Source organism: Lissotriton vulgaris, chromosome 12 (assembly GCF_964263255.1).
Source record: "Lissotriton vulgaris chromosome 12, aLisVul1.2, whole genome shotgun sequence".
In the NCBI taxonomy this organism is placed as follows: Eukaryota; Metazoa; Chordata; class Amphibia; order Caudata; family Salamandridae; genus Lissotriton; species Lissotriton vulgaris.
In genome coordinates, this window is record NC_141700.1 from 402,533,771 (window position 1) to 402,557,760 (window position 23,990).

The 23,990-nt window shown below is 41.3% G+C and overlaps 1 protein-coding gene across 1 annotated transcript in view; it reads left to right on the forward strand.

Moving 5' to 3' along the window:
* Positions 1–773: 773 nt before the first annotated feature.
* LOC147674099 (uncharacterized) overlaps positions 774–23,990 on the forward strand; it is a 94,956-nt gene continuing 71,739 nt past the window's right edge. Inside the window, exons 1-3 of the mRNA XM_086945562.1 lie at positions 774–900; positions 2,564–2,742; positions 3,533–3,590. Coding sequence (XP_086801688.1) covers positions 774–900; positions 2,564–2,742; positions 3,533–3,590 — 364 coding nt within the window. The remainder of the gene's footprint in view (positions 901–2,563; positions 2,743–3,532; positions 3,591–23,990) is intronic.

The window sequence follows — 23,990 nt, forward strand, 5'->3', positions numbered from 1 at the left end:
CCAACATATACATGGGAAGGAAAGCTGGAATTGAATATCAAAAATTAAGATAAGGTGTTTATGTATCAAAACCCAAAAGGATTGAAGAAGCGAGCACTCAAAAAACATATGTGGATAATTACCAGCCAATAAACCACAACTCCAACAAAGGCCATTCTACTTCAGATTCAGGGTATGTAAGCGTACTGGAGTCCAATGAAGAAGATTAATAGAAAAAAACTTAGACTGAATCAAAGAGGGGGCAATTTCATTGCGAAGAGAAAGCTTCCCAATCAACTGCCAGGAACCTGGTGAAATATGTTCTGTGAGATCATGATCAAAGTGGCGCAGCCATTTTTGTTGGGTAACAGTATGCTGGACAGAGGAAGTGGAAGACAGAAATTTATAAATTTTGGAAGCCACATGACCAGTTCTAAGCCACAAGTGAAATAATGTAACGGTAGGAAAATTGGGAACTAATCGCAACTTAGCAAGAGCAACTTTAATTTTTAAAAAGGTGTAGAAGTCTAAGTTAGTGAGAGAAAATTGTCGAGCTAAGGATGAAAAGGGTAACAGATAATTATTTGAATCATAAAGATGACACACAAGCGAAATCCCTTTAGTAGCCCAATAAGACATCAAAGTAGGATCAATAATAATTTTAATCTTAGAGGTACGCCAAATTCAGGACCATCTCGATTTATGTATTGAAGTAGCAACCCTCTTGTCGACCAACCGAACTGCTGCAATGGTATCTAAGATGATCAAACGAGAGAACGGAATAGATAAGGTGGATGTGGTTAAAAAAGAAGAAGTTGGCAAAGGGGAAGAAAGCTCCTGCTCAATCAACAGCCAAGAAGGCATATGACCAGGGGCAGAGGAAAACCAAAGAGCCCCTTGAGAGGCTAAAAAGGCAACTTGGTATTTCTCCCAATCAGGAAAATTGCAAACCCCATAACATAAGGTTTTCTTAAAAACGTATATGCAATTCTAGCTTTTTTGTCATTCCAGAGAAATTTAGAAGTAAGGACATCCATCTCATGAAGAAAGAAGAGGATAATTTCACAGGAAGCATAGAGGATACAAAATTAATGATAGGTGTTATCATCATTTTCAGAGTTTGGAGACGACCCCACCATGAAATATGTTTAGGAGACCAGGTATATAAAAGATGTCGCACTTTGATTATAGTCTGGGATTCATTGTAAGCCACAGTATCATAAAGGGTACTACAGAACCAAATCCCTAAATATTTGAGCTGTTTAGATTGCCATTTAAAGCCTGCGGAACCCATATGCGCTGGGAAACAATATGCTTTCAAGGGGAACATCTCCGTCCTATCTCTATTAAGGGTATAACTCGAAACCTTGGAAAAAAGAGAGATGGTGTCAGAGATGACGGGAATAGCTAGCACTATGTCATCAGAGAAAATAAGAACATCGTCCGCATAAGCAGCCGTCTTTATACAATGGGAACCAAAATTAAAACCTTTAATATCAGGGTGGAGATCAATCAGTCTAAGGAGCGGGTCAATAGATAGTAAAAACAAAAGCGGGGATAAGGGACAGCCTTGTCTGGTGCCTTGGCAAAGATTAAAAAACGAATACTTAGCCCCATTCACTCTAATATTGGCTCTAGGCTGAGCATATAGAGACATAACCATATGAACAAAAGAGTCCCCAAGATTATGTGTGTCAAGCGTACCTCCACCAGGTTCCTGTTGTTTCCGTCTTGAAGATGCTCAATCCCAATTCCTTGAAAAGCTGACCAAAGTGACAAGGAAGTAAGCACTTATCACTACCAGTCAACTCCCAAAGGGAAGGGGAAGTGGAAGAGAAACAAACAAAGAAACACTGGATCTCTTCTGAGATGTCTGGCGTTGTTTCTCTTGAAGTATTCTGGGCAGTGTGTCGTGATTTGCAACACCTTGAAACATTCAATAGTTTAACAATTTGGTTACTAACATGTCTACCAACAAGAAGATACCATGGACATATTATACATACATTTAAAAAAACATACCTAAAGTAAGATCAGCCCATTCCTATACTTCTTTTGCAAGGACATAAACTCTTTGATATTATGTTATGTGCACCTTCAAAATAAACACATATTTATGATCGTTACTACTTAATTCCAAAGATTGTTCTTTTTTTTCAACTGGTTATTTTGTTAGTACAACTTATTAGGTAACACCAATTAAGGTAACTTCTCTTACCTTGCTTATGTATTCTAAAGCCGTAAACGGGGGTCTGTAAAATAAGGTAGACAAGAAAACACAAGGCAGCCTAATAGTCCTTGCACTGAATTGTTGTGCTCACTTTTGGTGCAGTTATGGCTCACTGCTACAGTTATAAATCACTGCAGTATTAAGCACTGTGAATGTTACTATATTGTGAATATTAACACTCTCTCACAAATGAATCTAAGTAATTACAATCATTACTCAAATTAACAAAAGCGCTACAGTTTTAAATGTCCCAAAACGTTACTAGAAACAGTCTCAGAAATTGTCCGAATTGCATTTGCCAAGGAATATTTGTTTTCGCACTGTCTCATTGTCTATATTCTTACTGTCTCCTAGGATACCGGAAGGAGCATGTTGGGGCCTGGATCGCCGTGGGACAAGGTCCGGTCGAAAACTCGTCCCGTCTGGAAACCGGAAGTTCGGGTGTCAGAGCGCCAACGGAGTCTTCGCTGCAGCTCGGAGATTCCTCTGAAGTCCGGCGCGATGGAGAAAGACGAAGGGAAAAGGAAACTGAGGTAAGCGGGAGCTGGGACTGGAACGCTCGTGAAGGGACGCTGCAAACTCCAAGCGAAGCGTCTTTCACGAGTTGGGTGGGGTTTATATAGTCTTTTCCATGCGTGAGGTTTACGTGAGCCTGTGTCTTCACGTGCAACAGAAAGACGGTTTGGGTAGGGCTTCCACATGTATGTTTAGAGAATATTCATCGGCCTTCTTGATTCTCAAAGGAATAAAGGAATAACAAGCCTTGGCAACATCAATTCGTAGCAACTACCCTTGGTAACATTATTGCATACAATAACCAACAAGCATTGCTAGTGCCAAAATAAACAATGCATTCCAGATGTGTTTAACCCTACTAAACCCTATCTAAACCCTATTTACTCATAACAGTTCCCCCCAAAGGTCTTCTAACTGGCCGTGGTTTGTTTGGGTGAAGAGCATGAAATAAACAAACCAATCTTGGCGCGTGAACATTATTCTCAGGTTCCCATGATCTTTCCGAAGTGTCATAGCCTTTCCAGTCTATTAGATAATGTAAACAGCCACAAATGCGTTTTGCATCTAGAATTTTCCTGACCTCAAACTCTTCAGGATCTCCAACTATAATAGGGGGAGGTGGGTCATCAGGACGAGTGTTGGGTTGTACTGGTTTTATGAGAGACACATGAAACACGGGATGAATTTTATAATCAGAGGGTAAGACTAGTTTAATGGAAACTGGATTGATGATTTTTTCAACAGGGAATGGACCAATGAATCTAGGTTTCAGCTTTTTAGGTCCCTCAATTTGTATGTTTTTTGTAGATAACCAAACTTTATCTCCTGGTTTATAAAGAGGAGCTGGAGTTCTACGTCTATCAGCGTACTTTTTCATAGTATCTTTGTGTTTGGCCAATGACTTTTTAACACTTTCTTGAAAGTTACGTAAACTGTTTAATCTTTCTGAGATTGCAGGCACGGCACTTGTCTTTTCAGGAAACAGAATTGGTATGGTTCGGGGATGCTGACCGGTAAGAAAATAAAATGGAGAGCATCCCAATGCGGAGTGTTTGTTATTATTATAGGTAAACTCTGCTAAAGGTAAAACTTCCAACCAGTCGGAAGTCAAGGTAGTGGTCAAGCATCGTAAGCTTTGTTCTAAATATTGATTTAATTTTTCTGTTTGACCATTTGTTTGAGGATGGAAGGCTGAAGATAAGGCTACATCTACACCTAATTGTTTGCTCAGTTGTTTCCAAAACTTAGATAAGAATTGTGGGCCCCTATCTGAGATACTTTTTTGTGGCAAACCATGGAGTTTAACAATGTTGGCTAGAAATATATCACTGAACTCAGCAGCTGTTGGCAATTTAGGTAAAGGAGTAAAATGCCCCATTTTGGACAATAAATCCACTACCACCAATATGGTAGTCATACCATGTGACTTGGGTAAATCAGTGACAAAATCTAAGCTGACCGTATGCCAAGGAGTGGGAGGAATTTCCATGGGCAGTAACAACCCCATTGGTAGAGAGTGAGATGATTTCTGTCTTGCACATACCGGACAGGTCTGAACATATTGATGTACACTTGTCAGCATTCCATCCCACCGAAAATATCTTTGACATTACTCCAAAGTTTTACTTTCTCCTGGATGAGCGACTATCGCTAGATCATGGTTCCATTTTATGACTTGTTCTCTTAGTATTACAGTAGGAACAAATATTTTATTCTTACGATAGAATAACCATTCGGAAATTGAGGTGTGTTTTTGTGAAAGCCAATGATCCTGATTTAAATTTTTACTTTGGTTTCTGAGTATGGTCAAAAAGTCTGTAGAAGTTATTTCAGCACAAACTTTCTCTACAGGGATTATACTCTGTAATTCTGAGTCTTGTTCCTTGTCTTTATTACACACTAAACATGAAAGTGTATCTGATAACAGTTGTTTTACTCCTGGACAATACGTGATTAGAAAATCAAATTCGCTAAAAAATTGTAACCAACGCATCTGTCTAGGAGTGAAAGCTTTCACTGTGGACTAGAACTGCAAATGTTTATGATCTGAAAAGATTGTGATTGTATGTTTGGCCCCAAGGAGGTAATGTCTCCATTCTTTGAAAACCGCCTTAATTGCTAAGAGATCACGCTCTGCAATGGTGTAATTTTGTTCAGCCGGTAACAGTTTTCTTGAGTAGAAAGCTATTGGGTGAAAACGTCCAGTTTCTACATCCTTCTGTAATAAAACTCCACCAATAGCTGTTTTAGAAGCATCCGCTTCTACAAAATATGGTCGGTCTGGAAAAGGATGTTTTAAGATTGGTGCAGAAGTAAATGCTAGGTACAACCAGGACTGCCGGAAAGCCAAGACAGATCTAATTATAGCAGTCAGGGGGGGTTCAACGGACATCGTGAGAACTAAGAGAGCACAGTACAAAAGAATTTTATCAAAGGCCAAGAAAGAATGGGACGAAAGGGTTTGGTCTGACTTACTGGATGCATGTAAATGTAAAGATCAGACCACTTTTTGGAGCCTCATTGCTAGAGGCACCAGGGGAGTGACAGAATGTAAAGATACATTTTTAGAGGAAAAGACATGGGTCGAGCACTTTACTATGCTATATTCTTGCACAAGCTCAGGTGAAAGTGGAGGATGGGACAGTTTGCAGGCCCCCTTGGTAGCGCACGATGAACCTCTTGTATTTTCTTTAACAGAAACTATCTCCGCAATTAAGGCAGTCAAATCAGGGAAAGCACCAGGCCCTGACAGAATACCAGGTGATCTTTGGAAACACGAAAATTACATCTGGGCCCCTTACATCAATTTATTATCCAATGAAATCGCCCAAGGAGCTGCCATTCCGGAAACCTGGAAGGGGGCAGAGATTGTGGCTCTGTTCAAGAAGGGTGATAGGTCAAATCCCTCGCATTACCGGCCTATCAGCCTTATTGACGTGTTACAAAAAATCTTTGCACGACAAGTTCTTGGTCGGCTTACCTCCTGGATTGAAGAGCACTCTATTTTTACAAAATATCAGGCAGGTTTTAGATGCAAGATAAGTACCGTTGACCAGGTTTTTAGATTTTTATGTTTAGTCTGGAAATATACCATTATAAGGAGTTCCCACATATACGTGGCTTTTGTTGATTTGAAGGCAGCTTTTGATATGGTCCCTAGGGCAGCCCTTTGGAAAACATTAAACAAAATGGGTGTCCCTGGAAATATCCTTCAAATTTTAATTAGACTCCATGAGAACAATTATGCACGTGTAAGATGGGGACCGAATGGAGAAGTCACTGAGAAAATAAAAATAGCAAAGGGGGTAAGGCAAGGGTGCGTAATGGCACCCACCTTATTTTCCCTATATGTCAATGACATCCCTGATACTCTTTTGGGCTGCGAGCATGACTCTCCCAAATTGAGTGGGCAAGCCGTTCCGGCACTATTATTCGCAGACGATACAATTTTAATTTCTCAGACACCTAGGGGGCTCCAAAACCTTTTAAACACATTCAGTTTGTATTGTCATGATAAGGAACTAGAAATTAACTCCTCAAAAACCAAAATCATGACAATCAACCCCCATAAAGGTTTCAATAAGGTTTTTAAAATAAATAACGAACCTATTGAAGAAGTCCCTAATTTTAAATACCTGGGTATTATTTTAGACAGTGACATCACATGGAAAACGCAATTGGAGAATTCAAAACTAAGGCTAACCCAAAATCAGGCACCAATCCTAAGGAAACATAGGAATAGCCATTACAAAGCAGTCTCACCAGCTATTGAACTATTTAGATATAAAGTGCAATCTTCTTCACTTTATGGTGCGGACCTTTGGGCTTATGCTTTAAAGGATACCTTCCGAGTGAGGGAAAATTCCTTCATTAGGAAACTTTTAGGGATACCTGGGTCAACCCCAATGACACCCATATTATGGGACCTTAACTTTAGGCGTACTGATGATTATGCTTCTCTTCGCCCGCTACTCTATTGGGTCCGTTTATGGTCCACGGAGGAGCTGGCTGTCTATAGAGAAGCTTTACAAGAGATATTGGCAATAAAGAACATCACGTTTTTACCATGGCTAGAGTACGTCAAAAAATGGTTCGAAAAGTTAGGGTTAAGCGACTTCTGGTTTGACCCCGATTCCCTTACAAATGGTTCAAAACACATCCTGAAGCAAAGGTACTGGGACTATATTAGAGACTCAGTGCTTGCAAATCCCAGAACAGGGACTCTAACTTCAAAATTTTTTGAAATTAAAATGAACATGCAACTAGAGCCCTTCATGGACGAAATCCACCCTCCGTTGGCTAAAAGCCTATACCTAAAATTCCGCTATGGCATTCTGCTATTAAAAGATAGAACAATTGGCTGGAATTGTAATAAGGGGTTGACTGGGGTTGCGGGCTCTAGCATATGTGAGTTATGTGAAATGGGGGCAAAAGAAGATGAGTCCCATGTTTTATTTATATGCCCAGCATACCTTAAAGCAAGGAAAAAATGGCTCAAGCCGATTTGTAATAGGCTAGGCCTTAGACAAACCAAGGTTGGTTTAAGAATATTTAAAGGCGATACTGCACAACCGATTGTGTTTAGCCTAAGTCGTTTTTTCCTATGTGTTGCCTTGATTAGGAAAAAGAAAAATCAGAGAACTTAAATATAAAGGGGCTATTTTACCATGTTATTGACTGTCTGTTAGTATAATACTGCCTGTCTTATTGTTATGGTGTATATCACTTTTTAAACACAACAGATATTTAATTATTTTAACTATGTGTATATCTAGTTAGTGTTCCTTACAGAAAGGGGACCGACCAGGAACTAGTCAACTCCGGTGTGGATGACCTTGGCGTAATTTTGCACAAATAAGATGTGGTGATAAAATTTTACCCACTGCTGCTATTTACTATGTATTATAATGATGTACTGTGATTTTAATGTATTGTATCTTACAAGGTTTTTTAAACCGAATAAAGATTGAAATGAATGAAATGCTAGTTTAATGGTTTTGAAAGCTGAATCAGCCTCTGAATTCACTGAAACTTCTTTCCCTTTTGCAATAATCGTGTAATTGGCACCACAATTCGTGAGGTTTACGTGAGCCTGTGTCTTCACGTGCAACAGAAAGACGGTTTGGGTAGGGCTTTCACGTGTATGTTTAGAGAATATTCATCGGCCTTCTTGATTCTCAAAGGAATAAAGGAATAACAAGCCTTGGCAACATCAATTTGTAGCAACTACCCTTGGTAACATTATTGCATACAATAACCAACAAGCATTGCTAGTGCCATAATAAATAATGCATTGCAGATGTGTTTAACCCTACTAAACCCTATCTAAACCCTATTTACTCATAACAATGTGCACAAAGAACAGCACGCAAAAAAGGCCAAGAGACCTTATCAAAAGCCTTTTCGGCGTCAAGGGCCAAAGCAGCAGCCGGAAGGTTAGAACGTTTAGCTGAACCCAAAATAAGGCAAAAGGTACAAATGTTGTCCCTAGCAAGTCTACCCTTGACTAAACCCGTCTGAGATGGGTGGATAAGCTTAGGAATATAAAACTCCAAGCGCCTGGCCAGAATCTTGGCAAAAATCTTTGCCTCCATATTAAGCAGGGAAATAGGGCGGACATTTTTGGGATCGGAATGATCCTTACTCTCCTTTGGAATCACCACAATAGTGGCGTTAGCTGCCGAACCCAAAACTGACCCCCCTTGAATAAATGCCTCAAAAACAGACTTAAGATAAGGAACAACAGAAGCAAGAAAGGTCTTTTAAAACAAAATGGGTAGACCATCAGGACCAGGAGCTTTTCCAGATCGTGTAGCTTTAATTGCAGTTATAATTTCCTCAGAAGTAATCAAGCCACCCAATTTGCTTCTATCTTCCACAGACACAGATTGTATAGGTATTGTCTTCAAAAAGTCTTGGCATTGGTCAAAGGAGGATTGAGTGGTGGGAGTATAAAGCTTACTATAAAAATGTCGAAATACGTCGGGAATCTCTGTGGTTTGAAATGTTTTAACACCAGAGCTATCATTAATAAAGGAAATCTGAGAAGACTTAAAAGAAGATTCCTGAAATTTCAACATCGCCGCCAAGATTTGACCTGCACAAATTTTTCAATAGCCGTCGTTTAGATTTCTGAGCCTGTACCCCTATATGAGCTCTCTTGGTTACAAAAGTGTTATAGGAATACTTTAAATTCTTAATGGTTTGTAAGCAATTTTTGTCCTTAGAACTTCGATAGAGAGACTCTTGTTGCTTGATCTCATCTGCTAAATATGCAAATTCATTTTTGATGCCAGCATTCCTCTTCACCATACATTTAATAATTTGACCACGAAGAGTGCATTTGAAAGCATCCCACAAAACTATTGAAGAGCTAACTGAACCTTCATTATTAGCGAAAAAAGTTTCAATTTCTTTGGACAGAGCCAGAACCTGAGAGTCATCATGTAAAAGCTCTGTATTTAATCTCCAAGAGCGAGGTCCTGTTTTAAGAGCAAAGGTCAAAAGTGAAAGGAAACAGCCGCGTGATCAGAGACGAGAATAGGATGAATGTTCGGGGAAGAGGAAGATTGTACAAGAGACGAATGGACCAAAAGTTAATCAATACGAGAGAAACAAGAATGGGGAGAAGAAAAGAAAGAAAAGTCACTACCCGTAGGATTATGGAGACGCCAATTATCCTGAAGATGAGCAGAAGAACACATATTTGTCATCTGCTTATGTGCTTTAGGAGGACAAAAATTCAAAGCAGAATTCCTATCTAACAAGGCATCCATTGGTAAATTGAAATCACCACCCACAATTAGATTACCTTTATGCGGTGTGTCAGCTAACTTTTTAGTAATCGTTCGCCAAAATGAGGGGTCATCACTGTTTGGAACATAGATATTCAGAACATAAAGATCATCAGTACTATCAGAGAGTTTGGATAATAACCACCGGCCCTCTGAATCATGTTCAACAGAGATCACAGATAACCCAGAATTCTTAGAAATTAGCGTTATCACACCATTCTTTTTTCCCAAGGCATCAGAGCAGGCAACATCAAGGACCCATTCTTTCTTCAGAAACAAAGCCTCCTTGTAGGAAAATATTGTTTCCTGAAAAAGTACCAAGTCTGAAGATAAGGATTTACAATAATCCAGAATTTTTGATCTCTTCACCGGATGATTCAATCCTCTAACATTAAGGGACAAAACAGTCAATCCAGGCATAATCCTACTAAAAAAGAGAAATCATAATACATAGATAGCAAAAAAGAGAATATAAATACAAAATGAGATATCGAACGACCCATTAGAAACACCACAAAAGAAGAGCCCCAACAAGAGATCCGAGAAAAGAAAGAAGAAGGGAGAAAAGAGAAAAGTGAAAGAAAAAAGAGAAGGGAGACCGAGAACAAGGAAAGTAGAGAGATAAGAAGAAAGAGACCCACCAGGGGAGGTCTGTAAAGGACCAAATTCATACCAGGGGGGACATGGAGAGGCAAGAAAGGGAACTACCAGGAGGGATAACGGAATAGAGATATAAACCCCCCATAACTTAGCATAGTATAAGTCACCAAAATATTGGAGGCAATATATGAAACATTAAGAAGAAAAAACCATTATAAATATATATGAGGAAAAATTAGAAGAATAATCACAAACTGATAAGCACTGCTCAAAAATACTAAATCTTAGCCAAAAACCGAAGAACGAAAACATAATGTGTAATATAAGCACGAAGAACCAATCAAGAAGAACAATAAAAATACATCAATGCACGCAAATTTCATTACACGGAATAAAATAAGCATCCAAGTATGTACAAACAATTAATGAACAATATATCAGCAGGCAAAATAAATAGGAGGAATTAAATAAGTAAGCAATATAAATAGATACATATGAAGACAAAATAAATCAATCTCAAATAACTTCTAACATATACCTTATCTATATATAGGGTAGAAGAACTACCTGGATCCAACACACCTGAGAAAAACAGAGCAACAAGGACCAACAAACATCTTCAACGTAATCGCTACGTATATAAGACAACAACTCGACAGAAAGGGCTAACAACAAGAAACAAAGTAAGAGAACAACTCTACACAGAAAGAGAAGAAGAACACATTTCACAGCTTTAGAAGACAACAAAGAAAAGTAACATTCACCAGAAACAGAAACGATAGACAATGAAGGGAGAAATAACAGAAAGAAGAGCACAAAATCCAAAGAGCAGCATAACGTAATAATAACAAATATGACTAAAAAAGAGTACAACAAAGGCCACGTTGTTCACCAACAAGAGGCCTATGAGAGAAAAGAAAGAAAAACAGAAATCAATAAAACATAAGTGGGAAAAGACGTAAGGAAAACCAAACAACTAAAAGACCTAACTACGACTAATTACAACATGCCATCTATAAAGCTGATAGAAACTCTTCCTGAAGCTAGAGGAATATAAAATCTAACAAGCAGCTCTATGAACATAAGGCATAACTAGACCTAGGCAAGAAAAATCACCACAGAAACAGCAAAATATATCAGGAACCAGAAGGACCAGGTGCAGGCGAAGAGTCCATCTGAGATTCCATCTTATTATCCAGGAAGGAAGAAAGGCCAGAAGGCTCATTGAAGATTCTGAAGCGACCCTTAAAGGCGATACGGAATTTCGAAGGACCAGCAAAGGAAAAGAGGATGTTCCTATCAGTGAGACGTTTCCGTAGGTTAAGAAATCCTTGCCTTCTGATGACCGTATCCCTGGCAAAGTCTTGGGATATTGAAATCCGATAACCTTCCCAATGAACTGCTTTAACCTTTCTCATATGAGCCAAAATTTGTTCTGTATGTTGATGTCTTAATGGCTTAAAAATTATCGCCCTTGGATGAGTCGAGGACTTAGGTCTAAAGGTAGGTACACGATGGGCCCGCTCAATTTCAAAATCTCTCTGAAACGAAATCTGCAGAGTAGATGGAAGCCATTGATGTAGATAGACTATCATCGAAGGAGCGGATTTTTCCACCTCCTCAGGTAGACCAAAAATGCGCAATTTGGATCTACGATTGCGATCTCCTTCTCTGTGAGGTCCCTCCGCAACGCCGCCATTGATTGTGCCATCTGTAATATAGATCTAGAGTGCTGTTGCGCGTTGTCCTCCACACCACTAATACATGTCTCTGCAGTCGAAACACGAAGGGATAGTGCTTTAAAATCATTTTTGGTACCTGCCACCTCAACCTGTAGTAAGTCAGTATTTGTTTTAGTAGATTGCGCAATATCATGAACAGCATTCAAACGTGACAAGATGGTTTCCAGAGTGGAACTTGTGTCCTTTTGAGATGACTCAGGAGTCGGGGAGACTTGTTTAGACCTCTTTAGAGAACCTTTCGAGTTCTTTGAGTCTTTAGCATTCGGTGACAGACCCATGTTGTCAGCCATAAGGCACCCAGCCACGGAAAAACCAACAAAATCACTCCAGAAAAATGCTTACAAGGAAGGACAAGAAAGGACAAAATCTCAAAAAGACCAGCAATGTCTTCAGAGAAAAAATAGAAGGAGGTCAACAGCTATAGGTTGAAGCATTGAGAAACAAAATGGCGGGCATGTGCAGAGAGAGCAAAGGAAGCCATCTGACAGGTGAAGAAAACGTTGAAAAAGCAAATTAACAAGGCTCCAATGACAAGTAAAGCAAGGGCGACATCTCAAATCGCAAATGTGAACCAGCTCCTATCAGTTGGCCTCAAACTGAGGTATAAGGAGTCAGCAATGAGGACCAAGAGTCACAAAGGTCCCCAAATATGAGCGAAAAACAGGAAACGACATCATTGGAGCTGATACGTAGACAAATGTGGCCAACAGTACCTTGTATCCAGCATATACGACCAATTTCTGTGTGATGTCACAGATTCCTGAGGAGAAAAACACGAGCGACGCCACCAAAACAAAATTGGGGACGCTCGCGAAAATCCAAGAACCAAGCTTCAAGGCTCCAAAAGTCAGGATACAGCTGTAGTAGAGGTATAGAAAGCACGTCGAGACCTCCTGACAGCCGTTGAATGCCCCGGAGCTCAAGCACGAGCCGCCATCTCGCAGCGGCGTGCAAGCCAAGTTCCTGCCAGTTCTTACCTGAAAATTAGCTTTTTGCTTTTGATATTGCAATTCTATATTTGGTGCGTGCTTGGACAACCCCTGGATGATTATGGGCCTTTATGGCTAGCTGGAGAGCACTCTTGCAGATTTACATTCCGGGTTGTACCAACTATTAGTTCTTTTACTAGCAGGTCTACCAACCGAACTTTACTTGGAGTGCTTCAAAAAGATCATTGTGTATGGGACGTATCAGAGTTAATCCACCTAGCAGTTTGCAGTCTGGACTACTTAAGAGCCTCAAAATAAAATGTACAAATAATTCATAAATCAGAGTATATAAAGAACAATTGGCAAGTAAATTGGGCCAGGACACTCTTCTGCAATTGTTGGTTACAAGGGGTTCATGCCTTGAATAGTACCAAGGTACCAATCCTGCTCATTGCGGACGATTCCTTACTTATTTCCACAACCCCAGTGGTTTGCAAATCCCCGTGGATACGTTTTTGGATTTCTGCAGGAGTCTGTAACTAAACGTTACTAAGACCAAATTAATGGTGTTTGGGAAATCCAAGGGTAAATCAAAAGAGGTCAGGATCGCACTGGAACCCCTTAGAGCGGGTGAAAAGCTTTGATTACCTGGGCATAAGACTGAGTGATACATTAGGTTCTGAGCAACAATTGGAAAAAGCTATTTAACTCTTGTTCACAGGTCAAAATCAATACTGAGACACTTTAAGCAGTCTTATACTCGATCACTGACTCCAGCTCTTGAAGTGTATCGAGCAAAAGCTCAGAGTGGTGCTTTGTATGGAGCATAGATATGGGGGTATATCAACATAAATAAATTGACACTATCCAAAAATATCTTTGCCATTCATCTCAGTACCTATGAATACTACCCTAATTCCACTGTTCTTTGACAATGGGATGAAAAGAATTGGTGATATGGCGTCACTGAACCCTTTATTGCAGTGGCTGCGCTTGTGGATAACGCTTCAGCTCTCTGATTATTGCAACACCCTAAAGGAGGTCTTGAATATTAGTGGTGACGAAAGCCTCCCCTGGTTTTTTTGCGAGTTGGTTTACAACTCTTGGTATGACAGAGCTTTGGGAATATCCAGAGGAGGCAAATAGAAAGGATTGTTCAAAGTTGAAGATAAGGTATTGGGCGGCTGTGGAAGAATGTTATGTCACCAGGCCAGCAAATGGTCAATTACCAACACAGTTTTTATGTGTCAAGCCATGCCCTTCCTTTGAAACCTTCCTGGATCTAATCACGCCACCACTTGCAAAAATCCTATATGTTAGAGTTAGGTATGGTAACCTTCTACTACGGTTTTTTAGTGATCGGACTGCGGGACTATCTTTAGAACCCTGCCCTGCATGCACTAAAACTTTGGAGACAAAAGCACATCCTTTTTTTCTGTACAAACATCAGGTTGCCTATAGAATCCTGAAAACTAACACCACAGGACCAATTGTTTACGCGGTCAGTAGTTTCCTATTCTCATTCTGGATCAAACGGGAAAAGCTTCTGCGTATAATTGGTGCTGATTGTTAACACTAAAAATAAATCCTTATGATTCGAATTGATTTGCTGGTTTAAATGAATTGTACGCTATAAGCAAAAAACTATTTATTACTGTTACCCTAGTGTCATGCTCCTCAATTCTATGCTGTTTTACATGTTATTAGTTGATAAATGTGCTGATAATTGTTTTTAGAATTTTTAACTACGCACTCTATTATCGATTTTAGATATGTCTGATGACTTTATATTTGGTTTAAATACTTTTAAAAGCCAAGTATTGCTTGTACTTGAATTTGTACACTTTGATGGTTTTAAACCGAATAACGTTATTCAACAACAACTACTCAATCAATCAATCAGGAGTTTGTTAAAGCGCGACTACTCACCCGTAAGGGTCTCAAGGCGCTAGGGGTGGGGGGTGTGGGGGGGTGCAGGTTCCATTCCATCAAGGAGGGGTTGTGTCGAAGAGCCAGGTTTTGAGGTTTCTTGTGAAGATGGGGAGCGATGTTGTCTGTCTGAGGTGGAGCGGAAGGGCGTTCCATGCTTTGGCCGGGAGGAAGGAGAAGGAGCGGCCTCCCGATCTGGTCTTTCTGGTGCGGGGGACCACGGCGTAGGAAAGCTGGGCTGATCGTAGGGTCCTTTGGGGTGCGTGGAATTTGAGTCGGCTGTTCAGGTATGCTGGTCCGGTGCCGTGGAGGGCCTTGTGTCCGTGGGTGAGCATATTAAAGGTGATTCTCGCCTCGACGGAGAGCCAGTGGAGTGTGCGCAGGTGCTGGGAGATGTGGCAGTGTTTTGGCAGGTTGAGGACCAGTCTTGCGGCGGTGTTCTGGATGTTCTGGACGTTCTGTAGCTTGCGGATGAGGTTTTTGTTTATTCCGGCGTAGAGTGCATTGCCGTAGTCGAGTCTGCTGGTGACCAGGGCGTGAGTGACGATCTTTCGGTGTTCGAGGGGGATCCATTTGAAGGTCTTACGAAGGAGGCGGAGGGTGTGGAAGCAGGAAGATGAGACAGAGTTGATCTGGCGGTCCATTTTGAGCTCGGAGTCCAGGATGATTCCCAGGTTGCGTGCGTGGTCTGTGGGGGTTGGCGGGTTTCCGAGGGCGGTGGGCCACCAGGTGTCGCTCCAGGCGTCGGGGTTTGGGCCCATGATGAGTACTTCTGTTTTGTTGGTTTTTAGTTGAAGGCAGCTGTTTTTCATCCATTTGGCGACGGCTTCCATGCCTTCTCGAAAGTTGCGTCTGGCGGTGTTGGGCTCGTTGGATAGGGAGAGGATGAGCTGGGTGTCGTCTGCATATGACACGATGTTGAGTCCGTAGGTTCTGACGATGGGGGCAAGTGGAGCCATGTAGACGTTGAAGAGCGTCGGGCTGAGGGAGGAGCCCTGGGGGACTCCGCAGGTGATCGGTGTGGGGTCCGAGAGGAAAGGGGGGAGTCTGACCCGCTGCGTCCTGCCGGAGAGGAAGGAGCAGATCCAGTCGAGGGCCTTGTCCTGGATTCCTGCATCGTAGAGTCTGCGTATTAGAGTGCGGTGGGAGACTGTGTCGAACGCCGCTGATAGGTCGAGGAGGATGAAGGCTACTGTTTCTCCTTTGTCCAGTAAGGTGCGGATGTCGTCTGTTGCAGCGAGGAGGGCGGTTTCCGTGCTGTGGTTTTTTCTGAAGCCGGATTGGGAGGAGTCGAGGATGTTGTGTTCTTCAATGAATGTGGCGACTGAAAGCAATAGGTTTAAAGCCATTATGCATGTGTCACACCAGTGTTTCCAGCACACGTAACCAGGAACAATATGAATCCCTGGAGATTTAAGTTGATACACAACCAGCCCTGCTCAAAACGTTCTGAGGCCAGTTTATGCTCACACTAGAGAGTGTGGCCTTTTTAATTTTGTTTAAAATAAGCTTATTAGAAATGAACAAGGTACAAGAAGATAATGCAGTCAAACCAATGATGAAAAATATAGTTAAGGGGAGGAAAGAGGGAGGGAAGACATAAAATGGGAAAAATATGGCAAGATAAATATACACTGTCCAAATAAAACTAATCTGATATCAATGTGAGAGAAAGCTTAAGTATTTAAGCAATTTAAAAAGAAACCAAATTACTTTTAAGTTATGCGTTTAAGAAATAGGAGAATCAAGCGGGTTGACGCACTTCTTCTGTGAGAAGTTGATGTTAAAAAGAGAATTTTTCATATTAATCTAAAAAAGCAGTTACAGGAGACCAAAAGGCAGAGGGGCATATTATCAGGACAGGCGATAAAATTAACGGCGTTTTAGCAGCAGAAAACTGCTGCTAAAACGGCAATAATGGGCTTGATAATATGTTAAATGTGAAGGACATCTGACATGGGCTTCAATTGGAATTCCATAGAGCATATTATCAAGCCTTTATCTCCGTTTCAGCTGCAGTTTTCTGCCGCTAAAACAGCGATAATTTTATCGCCTGTCTGGATAATATGCCCCAGAATGTTTAAAAACAAGAGAGAGAGGGTGAGCATATGCTATATTGAGTCTAGGAATGTAGCAACCTGTGTACTACCAGGACTGAAAGGATAACTGGTTAAAAGCTTTCCACTGCTTTGATATTTGTTGAAATGCTACAACAGACAATGGATCTATCATTTTTTTGCGCGGTGAAACTTCTTTCCAATTATTAAATAAAATGCCTAAACATATATAAGCAATGAAAAAAAGGTACTGATGAGCTGAAAATAATATTGAGTTGGTCCTAAACTTATGTCTAGAAAGTATCCATTAGAGGGCAGGTAAATAATAAAAATGTCAAATCTGCGTGTTATGAATGACATGACCAAAACAGAAAGGTCAGCTTAAATGTGGTGAAGAGTGAAAGGAGAAAAGAAAAGTCTGTTATAAATATAAATTAAGGCTTGGGTTGTGTTAGCGGCATGGGAGGTTTACCGCAATTTACTCCAAACTTGTCTCCAAGTGGACATAGGCCAGGTTACACCCAAGTCAAGTTCCCATGCTAACTCAATATTATGTTTGTGTCCATCAACAGAAGCTTGTTGTAACAGGCAGTAGATCATTGAAGCTTTAGGAGATGTACGATGAAGAGTACCTAATTTAGAGGGGCATGTTGAAGGTTGTAGGCTAGAAAATGGTTATGAGCATTAGTAATGATAGTTTGTAATATTTAAAACTTAAGGAGTAAGTATATTTGTTATGGGGTATAATTCCAATTTTTTCCTGATTTAATGCTGAGATGAGAGAATAAGCATCTACTTGGTTTAAAAAAATTTAATGTGGTGGTTGTGAGATAAATAAGAGAATGCCATCTGCAAAATTAGTCATTTTAGTTAGGGGCGGGTGGTAAACTCAGCTCCTCTGGCAGAGTTTGCAGAGTTTTTTCTTGCTCAAGGCTCGTAAATGATAAGTTGGCAAGTGTGAGCAAGAAAATAGAGCACTAGACCAAATCTCAGAGAGATTTCTCAATGTTGACGCTGCAGCAGTCACTACTGCTCAGATTGAGAAAGTTGTCACCCGGTTTCAGATAGCTGCACCACGAGTAGGAAATCTGCTTAAAATCAGGGTGAGCAGTGCAATGCACCAAAACTCCACAGCACACGGAACTCTACACAGTCTCTCAGTGTTTTAGGGTAACTCTGCAGAACTCTGTGGGGTGAAATTCTGCAGGTTCCACCCATTCCTAATTTTAACTTGTTGGGTGTTCCATGAAAAACCAAGGATAACTGGGTTTGGTCTGATCCTAGAGTGGAAGGGCTCCAATGCTAAGTTACAAAGACAGGGAGCAACCTTGAAAAACACCTCTATTCAAACTAAAATGAGAAGAAGTAAGCCCATTGGGAAAAATTGCCACTTGGGAGAGGTATCTAAAAGAAAAATTATAGCGATGATTTTCGGCCCAAAATCCAATTTGAAGAACTATGTGCAAATTCTGCAGTAAATCTATCAGGAACAGGGAATTTGTCTGGTTATAGGCAATAGTGTGGTCTGAAATTCTGGCACAGTCATGCCTACCTCTAGTTCTGAGAGATTAAAATGAGGATCAAAAGATGTATCTATGAATTTGAAGTAATCAATAATATCTGGATCCACAGAGTTGTTTTCTAGAGTATCAGGGTCTTATAAAACTGGACACATTTTTGCAGTATTTCTGAGTCTTTATTCAGCATATCTGAGTGTTTGTCATTGAAAGATTCATTTATGTTCTTGTCCTTTTTTATTTTAGGATAATTTGCTTGTAGTTTGCCTGACTTGTTTTAACCTCTGTAATATCTAGCTTTGGATTTGAGTAGGAAAGAGGATGCATTATCAATAGAGAATTTATTAAACTGAAGATTGGCATTATAAGTTCATGTAAACAATCCTTAGTATTGGAAGTATAGTATGTGTGTTTCCAAAATTATTTTTTTTTTTAAAGTTTGTTATTTTTATTTGTGAAAAATTAGCTTCTTTTTGGAAACATATCTAATATTAAAGTCTCGAGCCAACGTTTAAAGCATTCCAAATACAGGTAAAGGCAATTGCATCTGTATATTGTAACTGAAAAGTTTGTGAAAGAAAGAGTAAAAATCTAATGTGAAAGACGTGTCTGATAATATCTGAAAATAGCTAATTATTAAAGCTACATCTGTTAAGTTTGACAGTGTTAGGTAAAATGTCTAATTTAACAGAAAATAGTTCATGATCAGAGATTAGAAGGAAACCTATTTCTGCACAGTGTAGAATTTGAGAATGAGTATGTGAGATGAAGACTTAATCAATTTGTGGGTGTGAATGATGTACTGGGGATTAATGAATATATTCTCGGAGAGTAGGGTTAGCTTGTTTCAAGCTAGTGCAAGTTGTTTAAGGACATGAACGAAAAAAATTGAGATTTCTTAGGAACATATATTGTAGAGGAGTTTCTATTGATTAAAAGGTCAATGATCTGATAACAATCATCTGAAAAGATAAAATGATCTTCTGGCTATTGTAATTTATTTTTGAGTAACTGCTGACCAAAATTGGCAATCTGTGTAGTGGTCGGATGGTATAAATAAAAAAAATGAAACAGGAACATTGTCAATGATAAGGTGAGTCAGTAACCATCTCCCTTCAGTATCAGTGTCTTGGGATAACAATCAAACATTGAGAGATTTGACATGGAGTGGCAACACCATTCTTTTTACCAATGCCTGGAACAAAATAAATATTACAAGTCCACCCTCCTCTCAGTTTCAAAGATTTCGATTCCGTTAAGTGAGATTCCTATATGAGAGCAATGTCAACTTTGAGATTACATAAATGTGTTAAAATCTGTTGACTTTTAATGGGTTAAGCTAGACCCTGACATTCCATGATACAATTTGTAATCACATAAGGAGAGAATATTGAGTGATAATACAAGAGGTATACCTAACAATGACTAAGTTTGAAGTAAAAAGTAAAAAAAAGATGAAGGAAAAGAAGTAAAAAAGGAGATACAGAAATGAGAATAGAGACAGTGCAGGATAATGGAAACAAATAGATATAAAGAAGATATCATACAATAAAATAGGAACAAGAAACAAAAAACATGAAGGGAAAGGGACATAACTAAAAATACTTTTAGAATCCAGGGGGTTGTTAAGACCACATGGAAGGATGACACACCTGGACTCTGGAAAAAGGACGCAGAGGAGATTTGAAGAGCAATGGCATCGATTCAAACAGAAATATAAAACCTGTGAAGGGAAAGATAACTTTTGTTGCTGAAAAATATTGAAAATTGCAAATCTAAACGGTTACAAATAATGTAAACAACAACAAAAGCAAATCAGTATCAATGTTAAGATGAGCCGCCTGTAAAAGAAAAAATTGAGAAGTAAGTGAAAAATGTCGTCTTAGTAGATTTGGAGATATCCATTGCCCCAACTCGTAATCAATGAAAAAACACTTTCTGACATGGAGGTTACTCCTAGGTGGAGTTCTATTTTTGTAAGTGACCTAAAAACAAGCAATGGTGAAACATGCCACAGCAGGTGCCAAAGGAGAAAATAGCTGGGTTTGTATGGAGAAATTATTTGCATTGGTCTGCTGTGATTTTTGGCATAATCTTGCAAAAAGTAAATGTTATTGCCAGGCCGAGAAATCGCCTTTATCAACCTAGTTACTGAGAGAAGAAAATCGGTTTATTCTAGAAATTAGAGACTAAAACTAATTTCCTCCAATAAAATATCCACAGAAACCAAAGGAGGAGGTTTAGTAGGAGAAGGGGGATATAATTTGTGTCTTTTTAGTAGAATTATTTCTAACTGTGGGTGGTGGTATGATGACTCCAGCAGTAGCAGCTGAAAAAGGATGTGATCCATGAGTCGTGGGAAGAACAGTATCTTCCAACTCTAAATTACTTGAAAGCTGAGGAGGATGTTGGTCAATATGTGAGTGTCCTGAGGAACACTTATGAGGTACCTTAGCCTTTTTAATCTGCCCATATAGCTGTAAGTATTAGGAAATGCTGTGAGTCTTCAGTCAGGTAAATGGCATAGCAACAAGAGTCATTATTGTAATGGTGATGCTGAAAGAGAATTAAGAAGTAAGGTATTTGTCAGGTAAATAACTGAGCATTGAAAGAGGAGAGGCAGTCTCACTTCAAGACTTAGTGGAGAACTAGCTGCATACCTAAATGAGCGCTTATGGTGAGGCAATATTTGGATACCTAGAGAAAAATCCCCAGGGAGCCATATGAATAAAGAAATATGGGGTTGATGTAGCTGTATTTACTCAAAGCAGTCAAATCCGAATCAGGAAAGAGTTGCAGTGGATTCCACATTCATTGTAAGTTCTCTATTATGGGCTTTTTAGGAGGCTGTCATTGGGGCAGAATTCTTAGATGGCAGGTACTGTGAGAGAGATGCATGTGTCACAATGAAAAAAATCATGACGTAACCTCCTCTCCAATGATAAAAGTGGCAAGATTTTGCTCTGGACCGTCGCAGCAACATAAGAAAGAAGAGCTGCAAGTGGTGAAAGGAAAAGGTGCTGTCACTTGAGAAATTCTCTCCTTGGCCTGCTGAAAACTATGTGGATTCCGCTATCCTCGGTAGGCACAAGCCATCCCTCCCCCAGAGTGTGGCCTTTATATCTAAGCTACAGCCTCTCCCAGGACCTGAGGCCCTTCTTCCAAGTTTGCAGTGACTCCGCTAACTCTGAGCATCTGTTTGAGAAGTCCATTCAACTTTATCTAGTACTTCTTTATACCAACAACTAGTGACCTTCAAAGTAGAAGTCTCTCCCTCTTTAAATTGTGCATCATGTTACCAGTTGCAATACCGCTGGCCGTGTTGACCTGTTCTAATATCCTCCACTTGTTGGCACTAACAAAATGAATGCCCGACTACCTATCTCAAATGTGCCATGACCAAGAACCAATACCTTTGAGTACAGCACAAGATAAGCGTATCCCATTGGGTGCTCATGATGAGCTCAGCTCATCATGGCACACAGTGCTAGTGTGCTCATGACGAGCCCAGCTCGTCATGACACCCAGCACCAGAAATCCCTCTGGTGCGGGAACCAGAGGGATTCCCTTTTCTCCCCCAAAGCCTCGGGAGCTGGGGAAGAGCTTCCCCAGCTCCTGAGTTCCCCTCCTGGTTTCCCTGAAATGACGAACAGCGCGCACGTCGCGCTGATGTCATTTCAGTGAAACCGAAACTGATATGAGCCAAGGGGCTCATTTCAGTTTCAGTTTCTACATGCTCAGGGGTCTATCTCAGCCTCCTGAGCATGTAGAAACTCAGGAGAGGTATTTTTGGAAAGGGGAGAGTCTCTTCTTTTCAATGGTATCCCAGGAGGGCGATCCCCAAGCAGGCATCCACCCACTAGGCACCAGGGTGGGGGAGCGGCCCCTTGGGCAAGGGCCTTTGCTCCCCCCAAAAAATATTGGCAATATTAGTCTTTCTGCCCCCCCCGGGTAGATGGGGCAGTAGCCCTCAATCTGCCCCCCCCCGGCGGGCATGCCAATGCCCCCACACCTGGCCCCAATCAATACAGTCTTTCTGCCCCCTGGGGGGCAGGTGGGGCAGTAACCCCCAATCTGCCCCCCGAGGGGGCAGAAAGCCCACTAAACGCCAGGGATTTTGTTTTTGCACCATTTGTTTTAGGGTGGGGGCTGCCCGAAATGGACACGCCAATGCCCCCACCCAAGCCAACATTACAGCCTTTCTGCCCCCCAGGGGGCGTATGGGGGCAGTAGCCCCCAACCTGCCCGCCAGGGTTATTTTGAAGCAGATCTAAATTAGGGTGGGGGCTCCCCAAAATGGGCATACCCATGCCCCACCCCCACCCCTGCAAAAATTACAGCCTTCCTGCCCCCCCAGAGGTGGATGGCCGGGGTGGATGGGGCAGGAGCCCCAATCTGCCCCCCAGGGGGTAAAAAGCCCAATAGACACCAGAGCTTTTTTGGGCAAATTAGCTCAAAACAATCCCTGGTTTCTATTAGCCTTTCTGTTCCCTCTGGGAGGCTGATGGGGCATTAGCCCCCAATCTGAACCCCTGGGGGGGCAAAAAGATCACTACTTGCCACAGATTTCTTTAGGCAAATTAGGATTAGGGTGGGGGCTGCCCAAAACAGAAATTTCCATGCCCCCACCCCCTCCCCCACAAAAATGACTGCCTTCCTGCCCCCTTGGGGGACAGATTGAATGAATGAAAAAATGAATGAAAAACAACGTATAATGCGCAACTAAAACCAGAAGGCATCAAGGCGCCCAATATGCCCCCGGGGGGGGGCAAAAAGCCCAGTAGACTCCAGGGAATTTTTGGGCAAATTTTAATTAGGGTGAGGGCATTGGCATGCCCATTTTGGGCAGCCCCCACCCTAATTTAAAGTTGCCAAAAAAAACCCTGGGTGTCTAGTGGACTTTCAGACCCACTGTGGGGCAGATGGAGGCATTACCCCCCAATCTGCCCCTATGCGGGGGCAAAAAGCCCTCTAGATGCCAGGTTTTTTTGGGGGGACAAATTTAAACTAGAGTGGGGCAGCCCAAAATGGGAATGCCCATGCCCCCACCCCCTCCCCCGCAAACATTACAGCCTTCCTGCCCCATGGGGGGCAGATGGGGCAGTAACCCCCAATCTGCAACCCTGGGGGTGCAAAAAGCCCATTAGACACAAGGGATTTTTTGGGCAAATTTATATTAGGTTGGGGCACTGGCATGCCTACTTTTGGCAACTCCGGGCAGATAGGTGCATTAGCCCCAATCTGCACCCCTGGTGGGGCAAAAAGCCCACTAGTTGGCGGGGATTTTTTTAGGGCAAATTTGAATTATGGTGGGAGCTGCCCAAAACAGGCATCCTGCCCCACCTGGGGAGCAGATGGGGCAGTAACCCCCTCTATGCTCACCCCGGGGGGGGCAAAAAGCCAACTAGACCCCAGGGATTTTTTGGGGGAAATTTTTATTGGAGTGGGGGCATTGGCATGGCCATTTTTGGCAAACTCCACCCTAATTAAAATTTGCTCAATAAAATCCCTGGTGTCCAGTAGGCTTTCCGCCCTCCCCTGGGGGGCAGATTGGGTGCAATAGCCCTCAATCTTCCCCACCAAGGGGGCAAAAAGCCCTGTAGATGCCAGGTTTTTTTGGGGGGCAAATTTGAATTAGAGTGGGGCAGCCCAAAACGGGTATGCCTATGCCCTTACCCCCTGCCCCACAAAAATTAC